Here is a 26,346-nt window from a genome sequence, read left to right as displayed (position 1 = left end):
ATGATATGTAGATACGAGATATCCCTTGACAGTTATGACGAGGGTGGGGTATCCGGGTCCCGGGGTCCTGTAACCAGAGCGAGGTAGGGTAGGGTATTCGGGTCCTGTAACCACGGCGAGGGTGGGGTATCCAGGTCCTGTAACCACGGCGAGGTAGGGTGGGGTATCCAGGTCCTGTAATCACGGCGTTGTAGGGTGGGGTGTCCGGGTCCTGTAACCACGGCGAGGGTGGGGTATCCAGGTCATGTAACCACGGCGAGGGTGGGGTATCCAGGTCATGTAACCACGGCGAGGGTGGGGTATCCAGGTCCTGTAACCACGGCGAGGTAGGATGGGGCATCCGGGTCCTGTAACCACGGCGAGGTAGGGTGGGGTGTCCGGGTCCTGTAACCACGGCGAGGGTGGGTTATCCAGGTCCTGTAACCACGGCGAGGGTGGGGTATCCAGGTCCTGTAACCACGGCGAGGTAGGGTGGGGTGTCCGGGTCCTGTAACCACGGCGAGGTAGGGTGGGGTATCCAGGTCCTGTAACCACGGCGAGGGTGGGGTATCCAGGTCCTGTAACCACGGCGAGGGTGGGGTATCCAGGTCCTGTAACCACGGCGAGGGTGGGGTATCCGGGTCCTGTAACCACGGCGAGGTAGGGTGGGGTATCCAGGTCCTGTAACCACGGCGAGGTAGGGTGGGGTATCCGGGTCCTGTAACCACGGCGAGGGTGGGGTATCCAGGTCCTGTAACCACGGTGAGGTAGGGTGGGGTATCCGGGTCCTGTAACCACGGTGAGGTAGGGTGGGGTATCCGGGTCCTGTAACCACGGCGAGGTAGGGTGGGGTATCCGGGTCCTGTAACCACGGCGAGGGTGGGGTATCCAGGTCCTGTAACCACGGCGAGGTAGGGTGGGGTATCCGGGTCCTGTAACCACGGTGAGGTAGGGTGGGGTATCCGGGTCCTGTAACCACGGCGAGGTAGGGTGGGGTATCCGGGTCCTGTAACCACGGCGAGGGTGGGGTATCCGGGTCCTGTAACCACGGTGAGGTAGGGTATGGTATCCGGGTCCTGTAACCACGGCGAGGGTGGGGTATCCAGGTCCTGTAACCACGGTGAGATTATTTTTAAAAGTTTATTTTATCATTTTGACGGATTAAAATCGAATGAAGTAATTTTAGATTGTGGAGATTTTAATATTTATTCATAATTTATTAAGGACAATAGAAATACAACAGTATGTAAAAACTATTCTGTAAAAAAAGCAATTCAGTTTTTAAAGTTAAACGTCTTGTAATAATTTATATCATTTGATTAAATGATAAATTATTATTAATTTAATTATTTGATTCAGTCAATTAATGCGAATGCGAATCAAAATCTCAAATTTGTTTGCAATTTTGTAACAAATTTAATAATTTTTCAATTTTTAATTAAGCTGTGATTCTTGAATTTGGCAGATGATTTCTAGGCTTGATCAGCCTGATGGTTTATACAATCCAACCCAAAAGTCCGCATCAAACTCTGCATCACTGTCACCACCGGTGTTCAATTCCGTATCTATCCTGCTCTTTGTGGTTCAAGAAGCTGCAGGGGGGATGGGAGGTGGGAGGCGGGAAACTGCAGGGGTGATAAAAACCGGACCTTTCTTCCTAGGGCATAAGAACATTTTTGTTTTTGTGTGATCATGAACAGTAAAGTCCCAGTAAAGTCTTTTACTCACTCATTCGTTCTATTTGTGATGTAACTTATGGAACAGAGATTAATTATATTGCTGTTGACTACTGTTTTGATTTGAATATTCTACTATGAACAGCCATCTTCTCTACACGGCCATAGTATTAGTAAATGTTGTGGTGGTTTACGAGTTGATTGTTAGATTGGTTATTTTCATCAAATCAATATTTTAGAGGTACCATTCAATAGATTAAGATCAAACAGCAGATTAAGGTGCAATATTTGATTGCTCCCACCCTCCTCTCTCCTCATTGACAAAGTCTGTTTCGACATTTAAGCCATTTGATCCTTATTCATTATAGTATCTGTACTCGTGGACGGATACAGCACGGGAGAGAGGGCACTTTGTGCAGACCCTCTTGCAGGACACTTTAAATAGGACTCCAACTGAGTACCTAAGAGAATTGAAGCTTCCACAACCGGGCGGGCAGGATTGTTTGATATCCGACTTAAACCTCATTATATCACCAGTCAACATTAAATAGCCGCCCTTCAATTTGACAGGAAGTTGGCTCCCCCCGACTACCGTCGACCAAAATTAATTTGTAAATTATTAATACCGCTCTTATATTGACCACTGCTTATCAAACTGTATGCAAATACTGAGTATAATTCTAATAGCATTAACCAACGTCAGCAGTCGGCATCTCGCTCTCACGTCACACGAGTCAAATATTAACGTTGGGAGTCTAACGAGAATTAAATTATTTCTTAAAATTTTACTTTCGCATATCAGGTCAGAAACTCCAGCCGCTAACTAGTAAATTAAGATCTGCATTCTGCGTTAATCAGAACATTTGTATCAAAGTTAAATTTAGAGTTAAATTATTTATTCTTGAATCAAAGATTTTTAAAAGTTAATAAAAAGTAATTAGAATAGCTCACTGTTGTGAAGTAGGTTTGTCCACGTGTGATGGGAGGGGTGGAGATAGAGGAAGCACTTCAGTAGACACCACTGGTAGAGCTGGTTCGTCCAACTGAAACAAATTACCTTACAACACATATTTATATTGGACATAATTCCCGTGACCTAAATGATTTCGGAACGAAAATGTTGGATTTTTTTCTTCAAAAACCACCACATTTCCTACCCCAAATTAAATCATGGTATTTGGGCATTTTTTTCATTTCTTTAATTTACAAAAATAAACCCAATATTTGATAAAATCAATAAAAAATAACACTCCCAAATAGAAAAAGTACAAATCAATTTCTTCTTGATCTTCTTGATTTTCTGGTTTTCGACGTTTATAGAATTTGTTTATTCTATGTTAATTTATAAAATCATTTTAAAAACAATTCATGATCAAATACTATTAGTGTTCATTTGTTAGATGAATCATCTTACTAAGTTACTATATATAAAGCGAGACGATATATATATTTCTCTATATATATCTGTTACCATTTTACTGACACCACGACATCAACTTTGACACAACTTTTCGCAAAAACCGTGAGAGATATACCATCGAAACTTTTTTGGTTGGGTTGAATGTTTTTATTTCCTTTTTATCAGTATAAAGAAATAAAAATTGGTCAAGGAATAAGAACTTTAGGTCCCGGAATTTGGACCCCCCCCCCCCCCCAGTGGAGTCAAAATCACAACATAAATAAATATTATTTCATATTGACACCACTTTAGGGTTAGACGGGTTTCTGCTAGTATTCATAACTTATTATATTGATAGTAAATCGACAAAGTCATAATTAAGGAAAATACGTGAAAAGTAATTTGGGGAAAATAATGATAGTGACCTAAATTTTGGCAGTCCGAAAATATGGTGTTTTTTCGGAAAACCGCCAACTTTTGTACCTTTTAAATATATCTCGTAAGGTAGTTGGGAATATTGTGAGCTTTTAAGAGTAGCAAGTTTCACTATTATATGTTTACCCCGATTTACTGCGGTGTTTGAGAGAAAGAAAAAAGCCGCGGTATATAGGGGTTTGCGGTTAATCGGGGCGCGGTAAATCGGGTTTTACTGTATCATGTATCAGTTTCTACTTTCTATTATGGTGTTTATTCGGAGAAATCCAGTTTCAAGAGTGCTCTACCCGACAAAAAAGTCAGTTTCTAATATATATATCAGTGTAAATTCTGTGTACATATTATCAACTACTATCTTGTGCTGCAGCAATATTGATAAAGTAATGATTATATTACTAGGATAATATTAATACAGCAATCTTACTATATAATATATAAAGCGAGACTATATTTAAAAGCATGGTATGTCTCTCACGGTCGTGTTAAAATCGATGTCGTGGTGTCAGTAAAATGACAACAGATATATTATATATATATATTAGCTAGGTCGAATGCTTTTATTGTCTTTTGACTAGTACGAATAAATAAACAATTGGCAAAGGAATAGGATTTGTCGGTGCGGAAATTTGGTCGCCCAAGTTTTGTCAAAATCACAATATAAATATACTAGTGTAACCCGGCCTACGGCCGGGATTTCACTGCCGCAGTTAAAAAGGGTAGGAGTAATTACCCGCTGAGTCAAAACCCGCATTAGGTGACCCAATAGTTTCTTAAACAATAATCTCATAATCAGTTATTTCTTGTGGATAATTAAGTCATTATTAGCCATGAAGCACCACAGTCACTCCAGGATCATAAGGTCTGAACACCGAGTATTACACCTTATCACTCCCGTCTTGAACCGCTTTCTATTTTTATTTAAATCGTTATAGAAATTAATCCTTGTTAACTCCGCACCACACCCGCATATTATATTTGAAAACACGCATAACGCTGTCTGAAAGTATGAAATCTCCCTACAGTTGAAACAAAGCGGCCGCAAGAGTGAGCTCTGATATTACGTGGGGCTAAACTAATTACGGTACATGTTATCCTCCTCGTTCTCTCTCCCATCCATTTATGTCACATTTCTGGAACAAAATCATCAATTAAACCACTTACCACCGGCCGATTTTTTAAACAATTTGCTTATGGGCTTCGTCAGAGTTTTGTCGACACTATACCGAAAAAACCAGTCCCGTAACTTTTACCGTCTTTTTTGTATAACCGTTCGGAAATTTCAAACATACACACACACACACACACACACACACACGGATTTCTTGGTTTTATTAAGGTTGATATATATTGATGTCTCGTGACACTTTAGAGTTGGACAGATTCCTGCTAGTACTGAATAGAGTACAGAGACCATTGTATATAACAGTCGAGTCATTAAATATGATATGGTGTATTAATTATTTACGATCGCTTTTAGTTTGCTGGGAACCATTTACTGGCTGATAAATGTTTGACGCAATGTCGATCAAATGCTAATCTGTACTTGACATCATAACTTATACTGACAGATGGTGTAACCTTCTAGTTTACACATTATCTTGACGTAAAATAACTAGATTGATAAAAACCAATCATATCAATTCAACTTGGTTATGCACTTATTTGTGAAATAAATTTACTTATTTGTAAAATAAATTAATGTCAAAATTACAAGTTTTCTGTGTTATGCTAAAACATAATTATAGATTAACTCGGAATTCTTTAGTTCATCGCCAAAAGAAGTTTGTGACTAAATTTGAACGGAATCTAACCACTAGGTACTTTTCGATAACGATATTAGAGCTTTCGTTATAAGATAGACATTGATGCGAGTCAGTTTTACTTTTATTTATGAGCTCCAAAATGAGAAAATCCTTTTATAAACGAGCAGACGCGATATCAAAGGGTCCAAATTTATCCAGCCAGCATTATGGCAAACTTGAGAATGCTTAATTAAATTGTCCTATTCCCTCCCTCCGCACCCCCCCCCCCCCCCCTCCTATCAGTATCCAAAGTTTTGTTATTATCAATTTTTCCATCTGAAACCTGCGTCACATCAACCGATATAAAACGGATTCTTAATTTGAAAACACAAAATAGCATATACTTACAGTTCAACAGACATTTATACAAAATAATGTTCTCAACTTTCCTTTTGTATGATGGTCCTATAAATGACTATTTTGGAGTTCGAATTGGAAAATTCGTTTTATACTGATGTGACGCAAGGCTGATATAACTCGTTTGATGTCCTCGTTTTTGCCCAAACTAACAAGAAATTACGAGAAATAACGCCATAAAGTTACGTGGGATTCCTTTAAAGTGACGAGTAAGTGCTTTTAGATCACACCTTTCGTTATTAAAAGTGTTTTATTGCTCGATCATTATACAAAAACGCATACATTGGAATTGAAAGCTTTTAAGTACAAAAAACCCACGTTTTTCTCGTTGCATTCATCAAAAGCTGCCGCCAATGGTTTCCCCGTATTTGCATTAATACTAGGACCACTAACAGCAGCGCTGTTTAACGCTAGATCTACTCTAACGTTTCCATTCTTGAGTAGTAGTACCTCTGACTCCGGGCTGAGGCTCACTGTGATCGGGTCACCAGTGGGCATCTTAATAGTTTCGGTTTTTCCATTACAGTTAACGGCAGATTCCACAGAATTGTCAGCACCATTAACCACTTTGTCTGTGGTGTGATCATTGTTTATATGGTCCTCTTCTTCAGGTGGTAGAACGGCAACCGCATTCTTTGCAGCCTGAAATGTAATGCTTAGGGTTACTGAAAAGGAGATAAGCACGGAGCACCTCAGGCCATCCCAACGTTCGGGAGAGACCTGCCCTTGTATCTTGTTTGTTGTTGTTGATTGAACGTAGTGTATCTAGTTATAATAAAATAATACCTTGGCTGTTGAGTGCTACCCGCGATAACTCCCGACGCCTTGGTGGAGGGATCACGGGGCACGAAACTAAGCCAAGGTGTCATTTGTTATAATACCTTCCGGGAATTATATCCACTAAAACTCGGACACTGAGAGCTGATAATTTGCACGATTTATCCCGCAAGGGAAGCGAGGGTATTATCAGCCTAGACCTCAGACTGGCTGGCGGCAAGTTTCAAAACAAATAACACTGGCGTTCTATATATTAGACACTATATTGTATCATGCGCACGTATCGGATTACACCCCTTCTGCAATCGGAACCGGAAGGTATTATAAATATAATAGCTCGCAACTTCGTGCCCGCGAGTTCCCTCCAGCAAGCTGTCGGGAATTATCGCGCTCAGCACTCATTAGCCGAGCTATTATAGTATTATAATTTCCTCTGGTTCTGGATGAAATAATGTGTAATGTGATACGTGCGCATGATACAATATAGTGTGTAATATATAGTGCACAACTGTTATTTGTTTTAAAACTTCCCGCCAGCCAGTCTGAGGTGACTCTGTCCTGATAATATTATGATAATGTGGTAACCCTTGTGGGAAATTATCAGTTACCAATGTTCACGAATTTTCGGGGATATAATTCCCGGAGAGAATTATAACGTCTATAATTATACTCATCTTCTCAACAAAGTTTTACTTACCGAAGAACCGCACCCCATGTAACCTAGATAGGGTAATGATTTAGATATATAAGATTATAGAGGAAGTCACGATATTAACTTTACAAATAAAATGTCAGATGAAGATTTATTGATGCTAAAACCTTCATGGCAATCAGGTTTTATGGTTGCAGTTCAAGAAGATTAATTAATATTTGATTTGACTGTTATTGACTGTTATCAAAGGACTCTGATGAAGAAAAGCAGATTTAATATTAGAAGAAAGTCCCTGGGAATACACAACAAGGTGTGTCATCTTTGTCTCTTGTACTGAAAGGTTAACTCTTTAAAGATTCAAACAAGGTGTGTGGTGTATCTAAATAGTGATTTATTGATCTGTTTTCTGTGTGTGGTGTATCTAAATAGTGATTTATTGATCTGTTTTCTGCGTGGTTCTTTACCCACAAAGTGCTCTTATGAGGGAACTTATCTGTTATATTAATTTATTACTTTGAAGTTTATCTCGTTGATAGTGATGAAGGTAAATAGTTATTTAACTAAACAGTACTTTAGCTAAATTATTTAATAATTAGTATTTGAACTAAATGGTCCTTCAACTAAATAGTACTTTAACTAAATAGTACTTTAACTAAATAGTGCTTTAACTAAATAGTATTTTTGTGGTATCCACGTGTTAATCACGTGTCAAAGGTTACAGGATCTCATTAGCTCACCACTCAAAAAAAATAGATAAATAATAAACTTACTTCAGTTTAATACAGCTGTTACGATATCTGTCACGCATATAAACGATCTTAACTTGGGCCATTGGTAACCAAGTCATATAAATACAAAATAAGGATAAGTATGTTTAATTTACGACTTGAGTTTTTGTCACTCACCTCTCTTGAGTACCACTCTAACTGAATCTCTACTGAACTTTTGATAATTTTTCAAAGTTTTGTTTTTCAATACCTGTTCTATTTTTTCCACCACCAACACGATTACAATAACTTATTTAATCTGAAGCAATGTCTGAAGTGTTCATCTCGGAGTACGACTATGCTATTGGGTGTATTATGTGGATTGTCATGATAATCTCTGTTGTTGGCAATGCCGTGTCACTCTATGTCTTCTGGAACCTCGCCAAAAATAGAGCAACAATTCTGTTTATATGGTAAGTGAATGATGATTTGTTTTGATAAGTTAGCGAAAATGGTTTAAGAGTTTGCATTTTCGTTAAAAATACCCTAATTGTTTTCGCTAAAATTCATCGTATTTAATAGCTCTGATTAAGCTCAACAAGAATTTCGAATTTCCTCTTTAAAGTTCGAAGTATTTCAACATGTGTTTGAGCCATCTTCTATATAACTACAATGATATTAAAACTTTAATATCTTTATTAGTATTTCGAACGCCACTGTCAGTTTAAGATAAATTCCAAATATTAATACATCGTTTCATTGTGCAGATCATCTAGAAATGTATTCAGATAATAAGGTCAGAGATGAAGTTTTTTTTAATTTTTTTAAAAGTCTTCAATTTTTCAGTGTAGCTGTGACGGATCTATTGATGAGCCTTATTGCGACACCATACGTAGCCATGAACTTGTTCTCAACAAACAGGTAATCGCCACTAACCTTTTACTGAATTTTACAAATCACGCCTAGAACAGGATTTCACTCAGAAAAAAGGGTGTTTCCCTGGTTTCTGTTTGATTTGCTACCCAGAAAGTCGTATTTCTAATACCACGCCCACATTCAATTCAGTTTACAGATACTCACACATAATTAATTAATACCCATAATTAACCAAAACATAAACTCAGGGCCTCCTTCACTGAAGGATCTGAACTTGGTTCCTCGTACGGATCTGCTGTGGGCATCTTCCACAATACCTGCAGCAGAGTCAGCATCTACACCATGCTCCTCCTCAGGTAGCTTTTGGGGCTAAGATATCTCCTTCTTTTCAGAGAGACATTATTAGCACTGCTTGAGTCTGATTTGATAATTATTTTGATTTGATACTATGGAGTTTTAAAGATAGCTCATCTCATGGATGAAATGATAAGCAGCGTAGATTATTACAAAGTTCGATTGAGGGAATCATCACTATCTCTTCCAACCACGTCCATTATTTGGTTGCGGCTCAAATTGTAAAAGCAATCAAATTATTTAGATATAGCATATTTTATAAATATTTTATATATAAAAATCCCAAAATACGACACAAGTGAATACCGTTATTTAAATGATTGAAATATTTAACCCTTCAGTCTGGTACGATGTGCTCACATGTATTACCCTCTACAAATCCGACAATACACATCCACCAACTCTACCATCACCATAGTGATCTTCATTTGGTAAGAGCAATTTTACATTGGTCAGGTTTAAACAAATATTTGAAAATGATACTCCTAGCGTAAATCTGGTGTCTATTATTAGGAATATAAATAGTGAAATTAAATTAATCTAGTGTCTTTTCTCAGGGTTATCTGTACCACCATCTCCTTCTTTCCTTTCATGTTCCAAACCAAATACAAGTACAACCCCTGGGCACTTCTCTATGTTTGGCAGGTATGAAACCTTTTATACGTTTACATAAAATTAGTAAAACTGCAGAGCTCGGTGGAACTTTCGTCCTTTATCCTCCCCCCCCCCCCCCCCCCCACTTTGTAATTCTTACACTGAAGAAGGTTTTTCTGAAAGCTCTTACTAAGAATGAAATTTTAAAGTCCCATAATGTGACTATTTTAGGTGGAGGACCTATTTGATAGAGATGGGTGGACCACAGCAGCATTTAAAGCAACCTACTTCTTTGTGCTGATCTTCCCCTTTGTCATTCCAGGTATTATACACATTGACATATAGGTAGTTCTGTTATATAGATCTGTTTTATAGCTGTTATCTTAGAATTATTGGAATCTTGTTTCATTGATCGTTGCTATTTCATCACAACTGTAAGGGCTTCAATCTCAAATTTTGAATCTCAAACTTTTTCAGGAATTGGAATAATTATTAGTACGGGTATCATCATACCAAAAGTGTATATGAGTCACAAGATGTCTGAAAACATGGGATTTGGGCAAAACTCGACACAAAATAACAAGGTTAGTTGTTAGATTACGAATTCTATCAAGTTCACTAGTTATTTTATTTCAACAATTTCTTATCAATTCTTAGATATTTTAAGTTTATGGTTCGGTTGGTTGGTGTTTCTGACAATACAGGGAAATATTAATGAATGTCTTATCACTTTATCAGTGCTATCATCTCTTTATCTCATATCTTGTTTGTAGGGTGACGCCGCAAGCAAGTCTATCTCTACTCAATGTCGGAAGAAGTTTTTAATTGAACCTACAAAAACAATACTGATGATAATTGCTACGTTCCTGGTGTGTTATATCCCTCTTTGGTGCATTTTGACACTCAACTTCGCTATCAAGTTAGGATTTGTTCCTAAAGAACTGACTACAAAATTATATACGGTAGGTGTTACTTTTAATACGATTTCCTTTGAGTGTTTCATGAAGACTGCTACTAAATTAAGTGCCATGCATGCCGCATGGTTGATATAAAGCGTATTCTAATGTATAATACTTTAATAGCAAGATCACGCTGACGACCAACAAACCCTATATTTCATAATAACCTACTTATTTCAGTCAACTGGTTATGGATATGTCCTCACGGTAGCATACACCGTAATGACCTGCACTAATAGTGCATTCAATCCCTTTATTTTCTACTTCCGAGGAGCAGATTTTCAAGCACAGATCAGATCGTTGATTGGAAGGTTTTCAATTTACTTGCTGAGCATTTATCACAGTTGGGAAAACTTACGACTCTTGTTTTTGTTAAACCTTAAATTAAAAATTAATAGTCAGCGTCTCATGATGTTATCTAACGGTATTCTTCTCAATCATTTCAGACTTCCAAGCAGACCTCGGAGACGCACCATAGGACTGGGAAGTCATCTTAAATCAAGGTATTGCAATTGTTGGAGAGAAATTTATCTGTATTTTAAAAGCTAGGTATCAACGGTATGCGAAACACTCATAAACTTAAAAAGACATCGATGTAGACAGAATAACCATTAGTAAAATCAGATGCATTCCAAGCCACTAATCAACCACTTAGGCTCAATACCTGCCACCAGATTGTGCAAATTCAGTGGCAAAGCTGTTGCACAGTTGCAATCTTACGAAAATGAAAGCCTTGCCAATGCAATGTGTAGCACCTATGAGAATAATGCAATCTTTAACTCACGACCTGGATTTCAGGGGCATAAAAAGGTTGAGTCGGATTGACAGTCCTGGTGTGCAGCCATCAAAAACAATGGTATTGATTCAATACTTAGGATTGCAAAAATCGAAAGTAGCTACCAAATTTTCAAAGCAATCTTATCAATGTCACATTTTACAACTATCATTGCCTCACTTGATGAACGTTATCGGGTTGAAATGATAATAATAGTTGGGATAAAGAGTGTAAGAGAGTAAGACTTTAGTTAGGTGTCGTGATAAATTCCTTTTTAAAAGAACAAACAACATGCTCGTTTCAATTGATTGGTGATCACTGAAAACATCAGTGATGAGACATAACTGGTGTGCAAGTGAACTAACACAATTTCCTTCAGGTTGACGCCAAAGACATATCTAACATCTGTTCAGACGGAAACTACTAGCAGACATCATGAAAGCCCAGAAGTAAAAGGCTGGTCATGGAAAAAATGTTACAAGCTGAAGACAGTGGAAACAGTTGCAGATGAGCCATGCATAAACATGCTAGCCTTAACACAGTCAGGCATTGCCACCCCAGCTACGCAAGGAGATCCCTCATCAGGGGGTCGACTGTCTGATGTTCTCTAATTTGTATTCAAAAATGTATTTAAGCAAACTTAGAAATATGGAATACCGCTTCCATTTGATTATAAAGTTTTGTGGTACGATAAGAGAGATGTGACATTAACATGAGTTCATACTTCATACTCATTTCGAGGTACAGTTATATCAGTTACTGATAGATTATGCTTGCTTGTTTCTCAAGTTATGTTTATTTTCAGCTGCTTTTTTTTCTGAATATGTTAATAAATAATGCTAAGATTATAATGTCACACTTAATATGCTTAATTTAGAGGACGCTGATTTTAATATGTGCTGTTCGTGAACGTGTGATCTCTTTTTAAATAATCAATTAACAAACCTTAAAACAGAGTGATTATTAATGAATTTAGCTACACTCAATAGTAGAATTTCAACTGCATAATAATCAAATATATACAATGCTATAACAAGGGTACCAACATGCCATGTCACATGGCATGTCACCAGTATGTACTGCTTCATAGAATCCTCTATCGGGTCATCAGAGTTGCTGACCACCCGGACAGCGAGGTCGCTGCCTTTATTCCACTCCAATCCAATAATGAGTTTCCATTGCGGCAATCTATCCTGCCACTGGAACATTTGACAGGGCTTGCGGGCAAAGTCCAGACTAAAGCTTACTGAGCTGATGAACTATGCATGCAGAACTGACATATAATCATATCATCAAGTCAATGATAAAACTGAAAATAAAGCAAGTTTGGCCTGTTGATTTTGTTCTTGAAGATTGGCAAATATACGTGTTATCTTACTTAATTACATGATAAGAAATACCCCCACCCCCCTATGACCTATAGGGTTAAAATGCTCCCCAGTCCCCTGACGAGATAACGGAAACAAACTGTCTCGATCACGTGATTGGTGATATGACCGTATACAGAAGTTGGTCTGATTTCTCATTAGGGTTAGGGTTTCAGCATATGCTTTTGTTAGGGATTGGGTTTGGGTTGGGATGAGTTTTTTGGGTTTGGTTTTGAAAAGTCGTTCAGGGCCAGCTAGAGTAACAATTATAAACAGAACCTCTAATGTCTACTAACAATTTTTCTTCTAGTCCTAATCTGAGCCTTGTCTCTAAAAACTTAACTGAACTAGCGTTTCGGTGTGTGCAAAAGCTTCCAGGCACGCGCATTCCTTGCCCCGTTAGTTACCTGTCCTTCATAAACCAAACTAGCAGTCAGGACAAAAAGTCATACACCAAATGGGCATTATATTTTATGAATTGTTTTACATCTTTTTATTCTGTAAAAATGTGCTAAAATTAAATTTCTTGTTTCATTGAAAAAATTTCTTGTTTCATTGAGAGAGAGTAAGAGTAAGAGTAAAAGTACTATTATTATTACTGAGATAACTGGCTCCCTCAATTCTTGCTACAACTTCATAAGAAACATTCCAAAAAAAGCAATAATTTGTAATACTTTTAGAAATCATATCTTTCTTAAATCCTTCTAATTTAATTTTAAAGCTTAAAACTGTCACATAGTTCTTGACGTCCGGAGGGAGTTTGTTTCAATATGGAATAACTTGCTCCGGCAGAAATTACTTCTGGATATTTTTGATTTTAATTAAACTTCTACTACATCTATTGCTTGGGACAAGATTAAGACCGGATCTGCCAATTCTAAACATCCCCGATCCACAATTAGCCAAACCACTTGTTACTTTAAAAGCTTTTATGAGGTCCCCACGTATTCGCCACTCTGCCAGTATTTTCACTTGTCAAATTAAGGATTTCCAGTCTACGGCTGCAGGGAAGAGTACCCACCTCATCAATCAGACGGGTAAACTCCAAAACAGTCCCCTGACCCCCAACCTCCAGGACTAAATTGTAAAAGCCAAACTTCTTTCGAGAGGAAAGCGGCGCGCGCTACTTCGAAGAAATTTAGACGAGTAACGTTCGTCAACAACTTTAAATAGGAAAGAAAATTTTTTTTTTTAAAGGAAAGAAAAATTTTTTATTTACCACAAAACAATCAATACATAATGTTATATTCATAAATAAATTCAAATTTCAATTTCAAACACATATACAGTACGCCGCGCACACAGCCACAATTTTCAATTGTTCAGAAATTCGTAGGTCAGCTGTAGGCGCCGCGCACAGGATCTATTTAATTGTTATTTTACAATTACATGTCGCATTTCTTAATTACTAGAGCCAAAATTTCAGAAGCAAAATAATTTAAAACATATTTCTGTCGTTCACGCAGTACAGGCCGTGAGCACTGCGATCTAATTAATAGATCGAAAAATAATAATGGAGAAATTCCAAAAACCGCGCGCTCGTTATTTGTGATTAAATTGAGTGCTATTATATGCGCGCCTCTGTGAACAGCAGTACCGCTCAAGCATGAAGTACTAAGCGGTACGCAGTTCTGCGTGAGGCGTAGACATTTGTAGCACACGTTTCATTCAACTAATCAATTATGTGACATGTAATTATATTAAAGCAAAAAGAATATTAATTTTAGTAATAATTGACGTAAACATATGTGTTTAAATAACATTTATAATCTAGCGAGTTACCAATAATATAATACTATTTGTTTGTATTATTGATTATATATGTTTACACTAGCCTATATTATGATGGAGATATACATTATATAATTGCTCCAATATTCAACACTGCTAAACAACAAATACCTACTCGCCCATCGATGAAGCAGTCGCCAAAACAAAGCTCAAAGTTAATATACCTTCGTACTTCGTTTTGGAAACTGTAGAATGCCAGTAAATAATTAGTGTTTCAATCGTGTATTCGATGGGCAAGCACTCGCCACTCGAGGCCGAGACAAACGGCACCGGCTCCGCCCTGCAACCATGAAGTAATGTAAGCAGTAAGGCGGGGCGGTGGTGTGCGCCGTTTATACGGCCCACAGCACGAGACATTTTGAGCTCCAAGACTTACGACTATAAAAGTCCCGAGTTAAACGTAGCGACTTACCATCGTCAGCCGTCAAAAATTTAGAATTTGTATGTTATAAACTCTACATCTGATATCAGTATAACATGTAATTTAGTTTGTTATTGGCTAAATTTTTAACTCGATTAAGCGATGCAGACGGATGAACTAGGCTCCTCCTCCGTCAAAAACACAATGAGAGGGGATTGTGGAAGGACACGAACACTATTCGTTAACTCGTACCCCGGGTACCCCCTAGAACTATATGTCCCATCAGAGAGAGCCCATCACCCGTCAGATCGAAAACAGTGTTTTAATTTTGATATATGCTGTACCAATTACATTTACAATAAATGGTAAGTCAAGGCTGACGTTGGTAGCAAATAATAAAGTGACACGTTACAACAAAATAACCACTACACACTACACACTACACACTATACGCTATAACTATTGTACACAGTACACAGTATAACTAAAATATAAAATATAAACAAGTTACAAGAGACAAAAGAGTTTACAGAAGAGTTTTACATCGGCTCAGCACCGCCAGGACATTGGCTATACACGTGGGTCAATTAGTTTGATTTGGTATGGTTCGACCGGGAAAGTGGTCGAAATTAGTGCTCTTAATGAGTCATCACTGTCGTCTGAATATTAGAGCGGGAACTTCCCAAGTTTCGGCCGACAACGCGCGCGCACAGCATCGGCGCGCAATACTATGCGCGCGCGTTTCCATATTGCTGAGTCATTCGGCGGTTGCGCTCAGCGTAACTTGGAAATGAGTTGTATGTTGTTTACCTAAATTCAAGCATGGTAATCATAGATAAGCTTGTCAGTCAGTAAGTGCTTAAGTGGGAATAACAGGCAAATAACGCGGCGACTTTCCAAATAAAAACGGCCGTTAAAGAATAAAGATATACAACTGAAACTTTTTGACCTGGCCAAATGCTTTAATACAATGCTTTTCAAATCAGCATGTAAAAATAAATAATTGACCATGGAATAAAAATTTTAGTGCCCAAAATTTAGACACCCAAGTGGTGTCAAAAATGCAAATCACAGTGCTGGCAAGCACGACCGTTGCATTTATTGTGGGTATACTATGTACCCCATTTATTATTATACCCCCTTTACTATAATTATACCCCCTTTGGTACACGTTACAAGCTTCTTTCGTGCACGCGAAGCGTGCACTCCGGCCGGAGGCGGCGGCCGAAGGCCGCCGCCTCCGGCAGGAGTTTTTCAGGCATTAAGAAGTCGTTCAGCAGATTTATTTTTAGTTCAAAACATTCTAATTTGATGTCAAAGATGACAGGAATAAAAAATAGTTATGTTGAGATTTTTAAGAAATTTGCATAAAATACTCGCCAGCACTGTTATACGAAATTCGGTAAAAAACCCAAAATCGCCATATTCAGGTGCCTTAAAAACCATATTAAAATTGAGTTAGAGATCTGAAATTACAAGCTTCTTTCGTGCACGCGAAGCGTGCACTCCGGCCGGAGGCGGCGGCCGAAGGCCGCCGCCTCCGGCAGGAGTTTTTCAGGCATTAAGAAGTCGTTCAGCAGATTTATTTTTAGTTCAAAACATTCTAATTTGATGTCAAAGATGACAGGAATAAAAAATAGTTATGTTGAGATTTTTAAGAAATTTGCATAAAATACTCGCCAGCACTGTTATACGAAATTCGGTAAAAAACCCAAAATCGCCATATTCAGGTGCCTTAAAAACCATATTAAAATTGAGTTAGAGATCTGAAATTTTTCAGGGCGTCTAGACGTTGACCAAATCGACTGCAAAAAAAGTTTCAGGTTTCAGGAGCATCGGGAAGTGGGTTTTCTAGAACCCCTGTTTTAAGACAGATTGTCGTGATACATACTCAGGGATAGACGCTTTGACAGTCAAATATAGTCAATTGTATCCTAAATTTAGGTGTCCATAGATTCAAAAGTATAAAAGATACAGCCATTTCCGACCACAGGTCTTTAAAATAATTGTTTACACTTTAGTTTACATTGTATAAAAAAATTATTTGACGTCATAAACACCCCTTGATGACGTCATCAAGTTAACCGTTTTTAAAACTTGATTTTCGACAAAGTAATAACTTCTAAAATTGATTTAACACTATTTAAAAGTAATTTTTTTCAACATCTGAGGAAATTTTCACCTTAGATAATTGTTCAAGCATTCTGAAAATCTACCGGAAAGTTTTCTTATCTTACTCCTTCATAAAGATATTTGCCTTTGAAGTTAGTGCTTTTTAGAAAAATTATTTTTTTAAAACGTCAATTTTGCGATTTAGTATTCTCTGGTGTTGGGCTATCCCTTGGGTTGTGGAGCTCAGTTCTGCTTCCTATAGGTATAAATTGTGCATTAGGCTAGTTTTAAAGTTGAAAATCAAAAAGTTGCACACGTGGGGACACGCCCAAATTGATTAAAAATTGCTAAAATCACTGAAAATTGGTGTTTTCACGATTTTTATCAACTTTGGAGTCCCGTTGTGATCCAAGTTCTATTTGAAATCTTTTGAAACTTTGCACGCTTATCAAACTATATATAAAATACCGCTATGCAAAAATTTACGGCGATTCAGTATTGGATGCGCACGTAACGTCCGCTCAAAGTTTGCACGTGCGAACGGTGAGAATTATGCTCATTCGTGATTTCGAACAAATTCTGCTTTACCACGACAGTTCAATGTCATTATAAATGAAGTTAATGGCAACTTGAATGATTATAATGTTTTATGTTCAGTCAGTGATAGACCGATATGCTTACTTAAACACAAGGAAATGTTTTTAAAGTAAAAATTTCGAAATCGTTGAAACTTCCTCCTTATTAATGAAGACATCAGTTTATATTTCGATTTTATAAAGTATCCTGATATGACATTATAATCAAAAAGAGATGATATTTTACCAAAACCCATAATCATGGGTAGAGTGGACCGCTGCGCAGTGTCTCTCTTTCCCAAACAAAAGGAAATGATATTAATTTGATTGACCGTTCTCAAATGCAAAATGATACCGAGAATGAAATCGGTCGCTCGCTTTTTCCATTAATTTACAATTGTAATAGATTAAGAAGAACTACCCGAAGGCAGCTGTACTCAGCAATAAAGATTCAATAAACTTCAGCTAATTTACTAACTACCAGTACCACCCTTATCCCGAAATACTAGGTATATCGACCCGAACGCAACCCAAAGGAATTTGTACAGCATGTGATTGATTGTAAGCCGTGAATGAATACTAACTACCAGTACCACCCTTATCCCGAAATACTAGGTATATCGACCCGAACGCAACCCAAAGGAATTTTTACAGCATGTGATTGATTGTAAGCCGTGAATGAATGGGAAAAGCGAGCGACCGATTTCATTCTCGGTATCATTTTGCATTTGAGAACGGTCAATCAAATTAATATCATTTCCTTTTGTTTGGGAAAGAGAGACACTGGCAGCGGTCCACTCTACCCATGATTATGGGTTTTGGTAAAATTAAATCATAATAAAAAATCATTAATAATTTTTTTTTTAAAAAGAATTTTGAGTCTTGACTAATTTTATAACACCACTTTTGGGTTAGACGGAAAATGAAATATCACTTTGATCATTGATACACATTGCGTTTATATCACAAATATCAGACATAATATGATAATATGTCCCGCCTTCGCGAAAAGTTAACCTTGACCATTGTTAATGGTCGTAGCACTTGCCTTCGGGCCATAATATTTCGAGAAGAAAGCGGCGCGCGCTACTTCGAAGAAATTTAGACGAGTAACATTGTCAATAACATCAGTCAATCGATCTTCGAGATTGTTCTAAAAGAGCCTTGTACCACGTGGTGACCCCCATGCACTGTCGCGTCACTAGAGTTTCTACGATACAGGGGGAGCCGCGCACTCGTGCGCGGCGGGTCATACAACGTATGACAAAAAGAGCCCCCGACAGTTGAAACCTAATTCAATCGATGTATTTTCGAACGCTGATTCCGAATCACCCCCCCCCCCCCCCCCCCCCCCCCCATGACATACACAGGAGGAGCAAAGTTTTACCATTGTTAATGACGAAGTATCTTAAGCAGCACTTTATACCCCCACTTAGAACTTGATTAGTCACGAACAATAGAATCATCAAAAACCAATACAATAAAACATCTTGATCAATAAATGCCTAGCAGCACCAGACAGCAGCCGTATACCTTTTTCGACTCCGTGGAGTCCCTGATGGACTTTTGTTTACTTTTGTTAATAATCGGACCAATCTTTCTTTCTCGAAACATGTATCCTATTGTATTTCATTATTGTATTAAAATGTAAAGATATACTAGATATTACAACGAAATAGCGGTATAGTCAGTGTAATAAGCGCCAAGCGCGAGCACAGAATTTTTTTGTCCAAATATCGTTTATATGCTTTTTAAAGTGTGCGGGGGATACGGAAGCATCGAAATTCACCGTGTAGCAATTTTCACTCGCTTAATTTGACACTGATATTATTTTTTTTGGGTTTTGATTGTCAATGTGTAAAAACGTTTTCTTACCATCATCCGATGAGTTTTTTGGTCAAATTTTGATACCAATATTTATCTCATCAATGTGTTATGAGTCCTACACCTTCATATTATGAATTCCTGCATTGGTATGCGAGTTATTTCAAAATAAAAATTCCAGTGATCCGCGCTACGAAGAGTTCACGTTCAGATCAAAGTGTTAACGCATTGACTTTTTACATACACATAATAAATTTGGCGCGCGCGCCGGCGCTAATTCTTGCTAAAAGCATATGGTTCTTATTCTCAGCAAACAACAAAATGGCGAACCTTTTCTTTTTGCAGTACGGCCACGGTCCTTTCGGTCAGATTTCCTTGCAACATATTCGAAAAGCTCTCTTGTTATTTTCGCAACTCTTATGGGATCCAATACTATTTGCACCAGAATTTTATTATCAGACTTTAAGCTGCAGGTTTCATGCTTATTTTTTAGCTACTAACTTTATTATCTACTTAAACCATGCTAAACTATAGTGAGGCCGGTGAGTACAAGTTCAGAGCCATAAGTTTAAGTTTAAGATTTCATCCAGCATGTATAATTATTGTATATATACATACTGGATAAAATCTTAGATATACTACATCCGTAAAATAAGCTATTGTTTATAGCGTGTACGTAAAATAAAAAGAATGCCTTCCTAGCAGTAACAGCAGTACAGAGGTCAAACTGAAGTTTAAGTTACATGTCTAATGGAAGAGGGCATTTCTCTGCTATTTTTGTGATTTCAAAAATAAACGGCGCATTTGATTGCATTTGATTGAACTTAATTTCAATTAAAACATATGTACAGTCATTAACAGTCATATATGAAGCTCAAATCGAATATGAAGCTATAAAATCAGACCCTTAATCGAATCGAATCGAGAGATGCTTATACAGTTTAAAATTTTGAAGTTAAAATGTCTATTTTACTAGCAGTCAATATAATATTTGTTTCATACAACAAGACTTGCTGAATAGCAAGGTTGCGGCTGCTTTTTAATCATTCCATAGATGTAAGTTTTAATCAACGGTAAAAAATGTACAGCCTTTAAGTCCTCTTCATTTGTACCCCTCAAAACTGGTTAGCGTTTATGTAACATTTGTTTCTCGTAAACAATTTTATTACATCATCAGATAAGAAATATTTTTAAAACCATTACTCATAATATGTACTATGATTCGAATAAATTTATAACAAAAATACAGCAGATTTCCTTCTCAGTTAGATATCAGCAATAAAGTTTAAGTTAAAATACGTTCCCTAATCCTTTCACAAGACCTTGCGAGTTATGATATTAAGAATAATTCAAGTTGATGCCGGACTTATTAATATTCAAATAACTTATTAATATTAAAATAAAATGGGTAGGCATTTTTTGTCCTGTGAAATGTGACCTCGAAGGACGTATTTAAGATTTTTAATCCGTTGAGTATATTAAATTACGGTAGTTCGGGAGGTATCCACTTTAACTACATAAATTACCTCAGTATGTGCAAGCTTTTTAAATGTTAAGGAAAAGTGACCTTTATTCCCTTTATCAAGTGCAGTTATCCTGGATTATCATAACTGGCAACATGACGTACAATTATTATCCGTTTAATCGCTTATGTAATGGACCAAATCTAATAAATCAAAAACGATGTTTAATATGTATAATCATGTAAGATGTATGATCCGTTGAAATGGAGTTGGTCCTCCCCAAATTGACGCCATGTCGTCTGCTTTTTTTATACTGTCGTGTGCTCACTCTTAAATGAGTTAGGCAAATACAGAATAAAGCGGCGAGACCGATTAAAACTTTGAACTAATTACAACACTACAAATTTATTATATTTATTGAGAATTATGTAATGTAACGTGATGGAAATATTTTAAATGGGCATATCCTGTCCAAACCCAGGATGTACCTACTACATGAAGAATTCGTTGTAACTTTGTTTGAAAAGCATTAATATAATATAACGGCTCGTTGCCGATAAGCGCAGATAACTGATATATATACGTGATTGCAGTAAGATAAATTCGGATTTCCGACAGATTTATTAAGTGTGGAAATGGCCGTTACATCTCAAAATGCGAATAAATATAAAACCTAACCTTACACGTCCTAGATACTGATTTTGAAGATATTGATATGTATGGTTATCGTTTCGGTTTAGAGCAATGAGCCAAAAAATTCCTTGTGAACAACTTCAGCATATGCAAAACTGTCTGTGCTGGCTGTACTTTTTGTGGGAGAGCTGTCTAAGAGCTCTTGCAGTCTTGCAGTTCTTTCATTGTTTCTTCCTCGTCAATAAGATCAATGATATCTCGTTTGGGTTTTGAGTACGGTGTGGTACTTCTTTCTCCAGTTCTAACAAGTTGAGGTTGAAGTTGAAGTTGAAGTTGAAGTTGAACTTGTGCTTCTTAATCTTCTTATCCTGATTGAATTGAAATAATCATCGTTAGTTTATGATATATAAGCCAATTCTTTCCAAGAACGAAATGCTTGTTAACATACTATTTTAATACTTTCAACACTACCATATAACAAATAGTTTGAGATCATGAATACGATGTTGCTACATTGAAACGTTGAGTAAATTCATTTCCTGATAAGAGCATTTTTCCTTGTCGCATCAAACGGGATCAATACAATTTTACACAAGAATACATTAACATACAGAGTTAAAGTGAGGTTGGGAAGGTAATAAATTTAAATTTCTCTGAAGGTTGGCGTCCACTTTAATTCAATGTTTTTAGAACTTACTAACCTTTATTACACAGCATATTTCCAAAACAATTAACTTCTAGGTAAATGCAACAAAACATTATGATCTGAGTATTAAATTACCTTTTCATCTTGAGCTTTGTCAGCTCAATCCGACCCTGGCATCTATTGACCTTCGTAAATCTCCATTTTCTCCAATAATAAATTGACATCAAGTCTTGAAAATTATTCGAGAAGAATCTCGAATAATTTAGTTGCAGCGTGCCACATGGCTATCTAAACTGCAAACCCTACCCATTGCTGAGCAAGGCCTTTATCTTCTCCGACGAGCGGGATCATCAATCTGTATTAATCCCGATAACACTCGACCTCTGCCTGATCCAGAGGATGTCACCATTTTACCTTCACAGAGACATCGAACGCTGTAAGAAGATGACGATCAGACCTCGTTATATAGAATCAGTACCTGAAAATATTTCATATGAGATTTAAACCGATTGCCTTCATTTTACGTTTGGTCAGAGTTATCCAAGAGAGGACAGTTGATATTAACATTGTCAAAAAATGATGTAAGGAAGTCAACCTTTCTTGTCCTTATTTTGAAGAACTATACCTCTATTAGATTTCAATATTCTTTTAGAAATAAGTGGTAGATTATTGTCCACTGTCCAGCACATCAAACCTCAAGTTTAACAATGCTACCTTAAAGTCACAAAAAAGTGACAGAATTACCATTTTGTGCCTCAACAATATAAATTTAATGCAGAAAACTGGTATGGGCTACTATATTTCTTGTATTAATCAATTCCAACAATAATAAGGATATGGATGTGAACGAAAAATTATCAAACTTTCACAACAAATTATGTGGCGACATTAACAATGCATGCCCTATTTTGAAGATCACCATACCTCTATTAGAATTCAATATAACTTTTTCATCATACAAATTTCGACAAACTGGTTATCTTCCAGCAAGGAGCAAACAGAGTTATAATATTTTTTGTGACAAAATTAACCTATTTTTACCATGTAATAAGATGTTTCAATTATGACACTGTAAACGTATAACCACCACATAATAATTTATGTGACTGGTGCGTGGTTGTATTAGTGTTAATTGATTAAGCATTAACAGGAGGACTGTAAACTAAATATTTATTTTCAAAATCTTTCTTTTTCTTTTTAGTAAATTATATTAATATTATAAATCAAAACCTTATGATATTGTTATTATCTTAACAGTTACTGTTGCAAATTAAGATTTTAAATTTACATTCCTCGTATTCCTTGTATTCCTTGTATTCCAGTACGTAATATAGGGTGTTTAAGCTGGTATTTCAATATTTGCTCAATTTTGGTTTTAAAATCAGACTTTATGCTGTTGCATTTAAGGAAATATATGAGGAATGTTTAGGGCACCCTGACAAGGAATTCTGAGTAGTGCAGTAGGATTACTTGATGATCTGGAAGTACTGGGAATTACGATAATATCATACAGTCGCACAAATAAGTTTACTTTGTCACAAAACTCTTGATGATATCTGTGAAAATTGAGCAAATATTGAGCAAATATTGAAATACCAGCTTAAACACCCTTTATTACGTACTGGAATACAAGGAATACAAGGAATACAAGGAATACAAGGAATACAAGGAATACAAGGAATACAAGGAATACAAGGAATACAAGGAATACAAGGAATACAATGAATACAAGGAATACAAGGAATACAAGGAATACAAGGAATGCAAGGAATACAAATTTAAAATTGTAAGTTACAGCAGTAACTGTTAAGATAATAACAATATCATAAGATTTTGATTTATAATACATTAATATTATTTACTAAAACATTATTTGCCTTACGGTATGATGAGTTATAGTTTTGTTCACTTTTACACATTTGCTCACATCACTCACAGTCAGCCGCTCTGACATGGTTAACCACCTTCCTTGTGTTGTTGGTTAATCATATGAGCGGGATATAAATAGCTCATTTCATTTCATATATTGTCTTAAATACAACAGCAAAAAGTCTGAAGATTTTACCATGTTCTACGACACTCAATGTGATGATCCGTAAAATAAGATATGGACTAATAACTCAACAATCTAAAGCATGTTGACTTTAAAACCATGCTCTACCCCACTTAATGTGATGATTTTGAACAATTTCATGTCCAAGATGAACATTTAGTATGAAATGTGTCAATTGCTACTCGCAAGAGCGTAAGAAGTTTTTGGGGTATTATAACTCAATAACCTGATGTCTGAGGATTTTTAAATAACACTCTACCCACTCAATGTGATAATTTAGAACACTTCAATGCCCAAGTTTAGCTCCTTACTCCTTACTCTAATCAGAAACTGAGTTATTTTGATTGTAAGTGCTGTTATTGTTACTCGCGAGAGCTCAAAAGGGTGTGGTCATATGACAGTAGTAACTCATTAACCTGAAGTCTGAGGAGTTAATTACGCTCTACTAAATATGATCATTTAATGCCCAAATTTAGCTCTTTTATACTCCAATCAGAAGCCGAGTTAATTTGATAAAAACTCAACAGCCTGATGCCCAAAATTAGTTCCTTACTCCAAACAGAAACCGAGTTATATCAACACTGAGTTGAGAATCTCAACTCATTGTTTTAAAAACACTGAGTGGAGATTCTCACTTCGTCAACAATATCATTAAAATAAATGATTGTCCCACTCATAAGAGCGAAGAAAGATTATCAAAACAACAAATACATTGGAAATAATGTACTTACTTGACAGAGTCAAAGGAAGCAGTTCTCCCGATTCATTTGCTCATTCTGATGTGCCAAAAACATTCATTATGAAAAGTAACGAAGTGAAAATTAATTAAAGTGAGAATTAGAAATAAATTAGAATTATAATTAAATTTACACAGCAATACAATAAGAATAAAAATAATTTAAAGAAGCTTCAAACTGCTGTGCAGGACATTCAAGTCAGTCAAAAACTGTTAGAAGAATACCTTTCGAGTATAGGCTGGACATAAAATCAAAACATATAATATGTCATAAGCTATAAGTTAATGAATATGGTACAGTGAGATATAACATTAAACTTTGGGTATATGAAGGTAACCATTAAATTTAAAATGATACGAAAATTACATAGATACCCACTTGGCACTTTTATATTTGTTGTCAGAATTATGTACAAAGAAGTATATAACCATAGAGTGAAAAATGGCAACCGGTCAGACGTAAACGGATAAAGTAGAGAGACATATGTCATACAGTTCTATACTTCTTTAATTAAATTAAAATGAGGTAGGCAGTCATAGACTTGCGGCTTAATTTGGTCAGTAAAACACAGGGGACCCTGCTACTTAACAAAAACTCCGAAACACAGAGTAAAATCAAAGATCAAGTGAATAGCAATACTGCTAGAACATGCTATGTGCTGTACTTACTTACTTTACTTGCTTTTGAATGAATTCTTTGCAAAAATGATATTTGTGCCCAGCTTTAATTTAACCAAGCAGCTGAACTTTAAGATAGGTCATAAGCTGAGCGATAGATTTGAAAACTTAAGTGATTTGTAATTGCCAATTTACATTAGCAAGGCCCTATCATGTAATTACAGTGTATAATCAAGCACAGAAAATATTCCACTTTAAACAGTTTGATAACATAAAAAGAAACTTCAAGTAGATAATTGCAATAAAATAGTGGACAACTCTTGGTTTCAAGCGTTTCAAACAAAACGTTTATGAAATCAACCAGAAATTAACAGTGAAGAAGCGAATAATGTGCGCATAGCGCTCGATTTCTATCGTCGATTCGATTTTTTTCATGCGTATGACGAGTGCGCGGCGTAAAAATCGCAATCTTGATGAACGCTGAGCTAACATTGCTACACGGTGGATAAAAATTATTTACATCTTGACTAAAACATTGATATATAATTTTGTACAATCGGAGAAAAAAAATTCTGTGCTCGCGCTTGGCGCTTATTACACTAACTAGTATACCAAATTGGCCCTTGATATTAACCGTGTTGATGGTTTTAAATTTTGTATGTTGTAAGTATTATATTTTAGTTTTTGAAGCGTTTACTCCTCCCCTCAGCAAGACAGTTAGATTATAGATTAATGATAATAATTTTCAAATGACGTTATATATTATATAACAGTTATAAATGTTCAATAGTTGTAGAGCGATTTCAAGAGTAGTGGTCCACAGGG

At 36.5% G+C, this 26,346-nt stretch overlaps 2 protein-coding genes across 2 annotated transcripts in view; one reads left to right on the top strand and one right to left on the bottom strand.

The window, feature by feature from the left end:
- Positions 1-7,141, bottom strand: part of LOC134817057 (uncharacterized) — a 46,176-nt gene extending 39,035 nt beyond the window's left edge. Inside the window, exons 1-3 of the mRNA XM_063826146.1 lie at positions 7,123-7,141; positions 5,967-6,290; positions 2,607-2,698 (exon numbers count right to left, since the gene is read on the bottom strand). Coding sequence (XP_063682216.1) covers positions 2,607-2,698; positions 5,967-6,290; positions 7,123-7,140 — 434 coding nt within the window. The 5' untranslated portion in view covers position 7,141. The remainder of the gene's footprint in view (positions 1-2,606; positions 2,699-5,966; positions 6,291-7,122) is intronic.
- Positions 7,142-8,111: 970 nt separating this feature from the next.
- On the top strand, positions 8,112-11,769 carry LOC134817393 (follicle-stimulating hormone receptor-like). The gene is made up of 8 exons (XM_063826533.1): positions 8,112-8,257; positions 8,631-8,705; positions 8,909-9,016; positions 9,356-9,445; positions 9,572-9,659; positions 9,840-9,930; positions 10,086-10,192; positions 11,722-11,769. The coding sequence occupies exons 1-8, from the start codon at positions 8,112-8,114 to the stop codon at positions 11,767-11,769; spliced, it is 753 nt and encodes a 250-aa protein (XP_063682603.1).
- Positions 11,770-26,346: the final 14,577 nt, after the last annotated feature.

The sequence above is a fragment of the Bolinopsis microptera genome, chromosome 6 (assembly GCF_026151205.1).
Source record: "Bolinopsis microptera isolate Bmic1 chromosome 6, MBARI_Bmic_1.0, whole genome shotgun sequence".
Lineage (NCBI taxonomy): Eukaryota > Metazoa > Ctenophora > Tentaculata > Lobata > Bolinopsidae > Bolinopsis > Bolinopsis microptera.
Note: the sequence above shows the minus strand (reverse complement) of the source record. Positions and strands in the feature narration are given on the sequence as shown.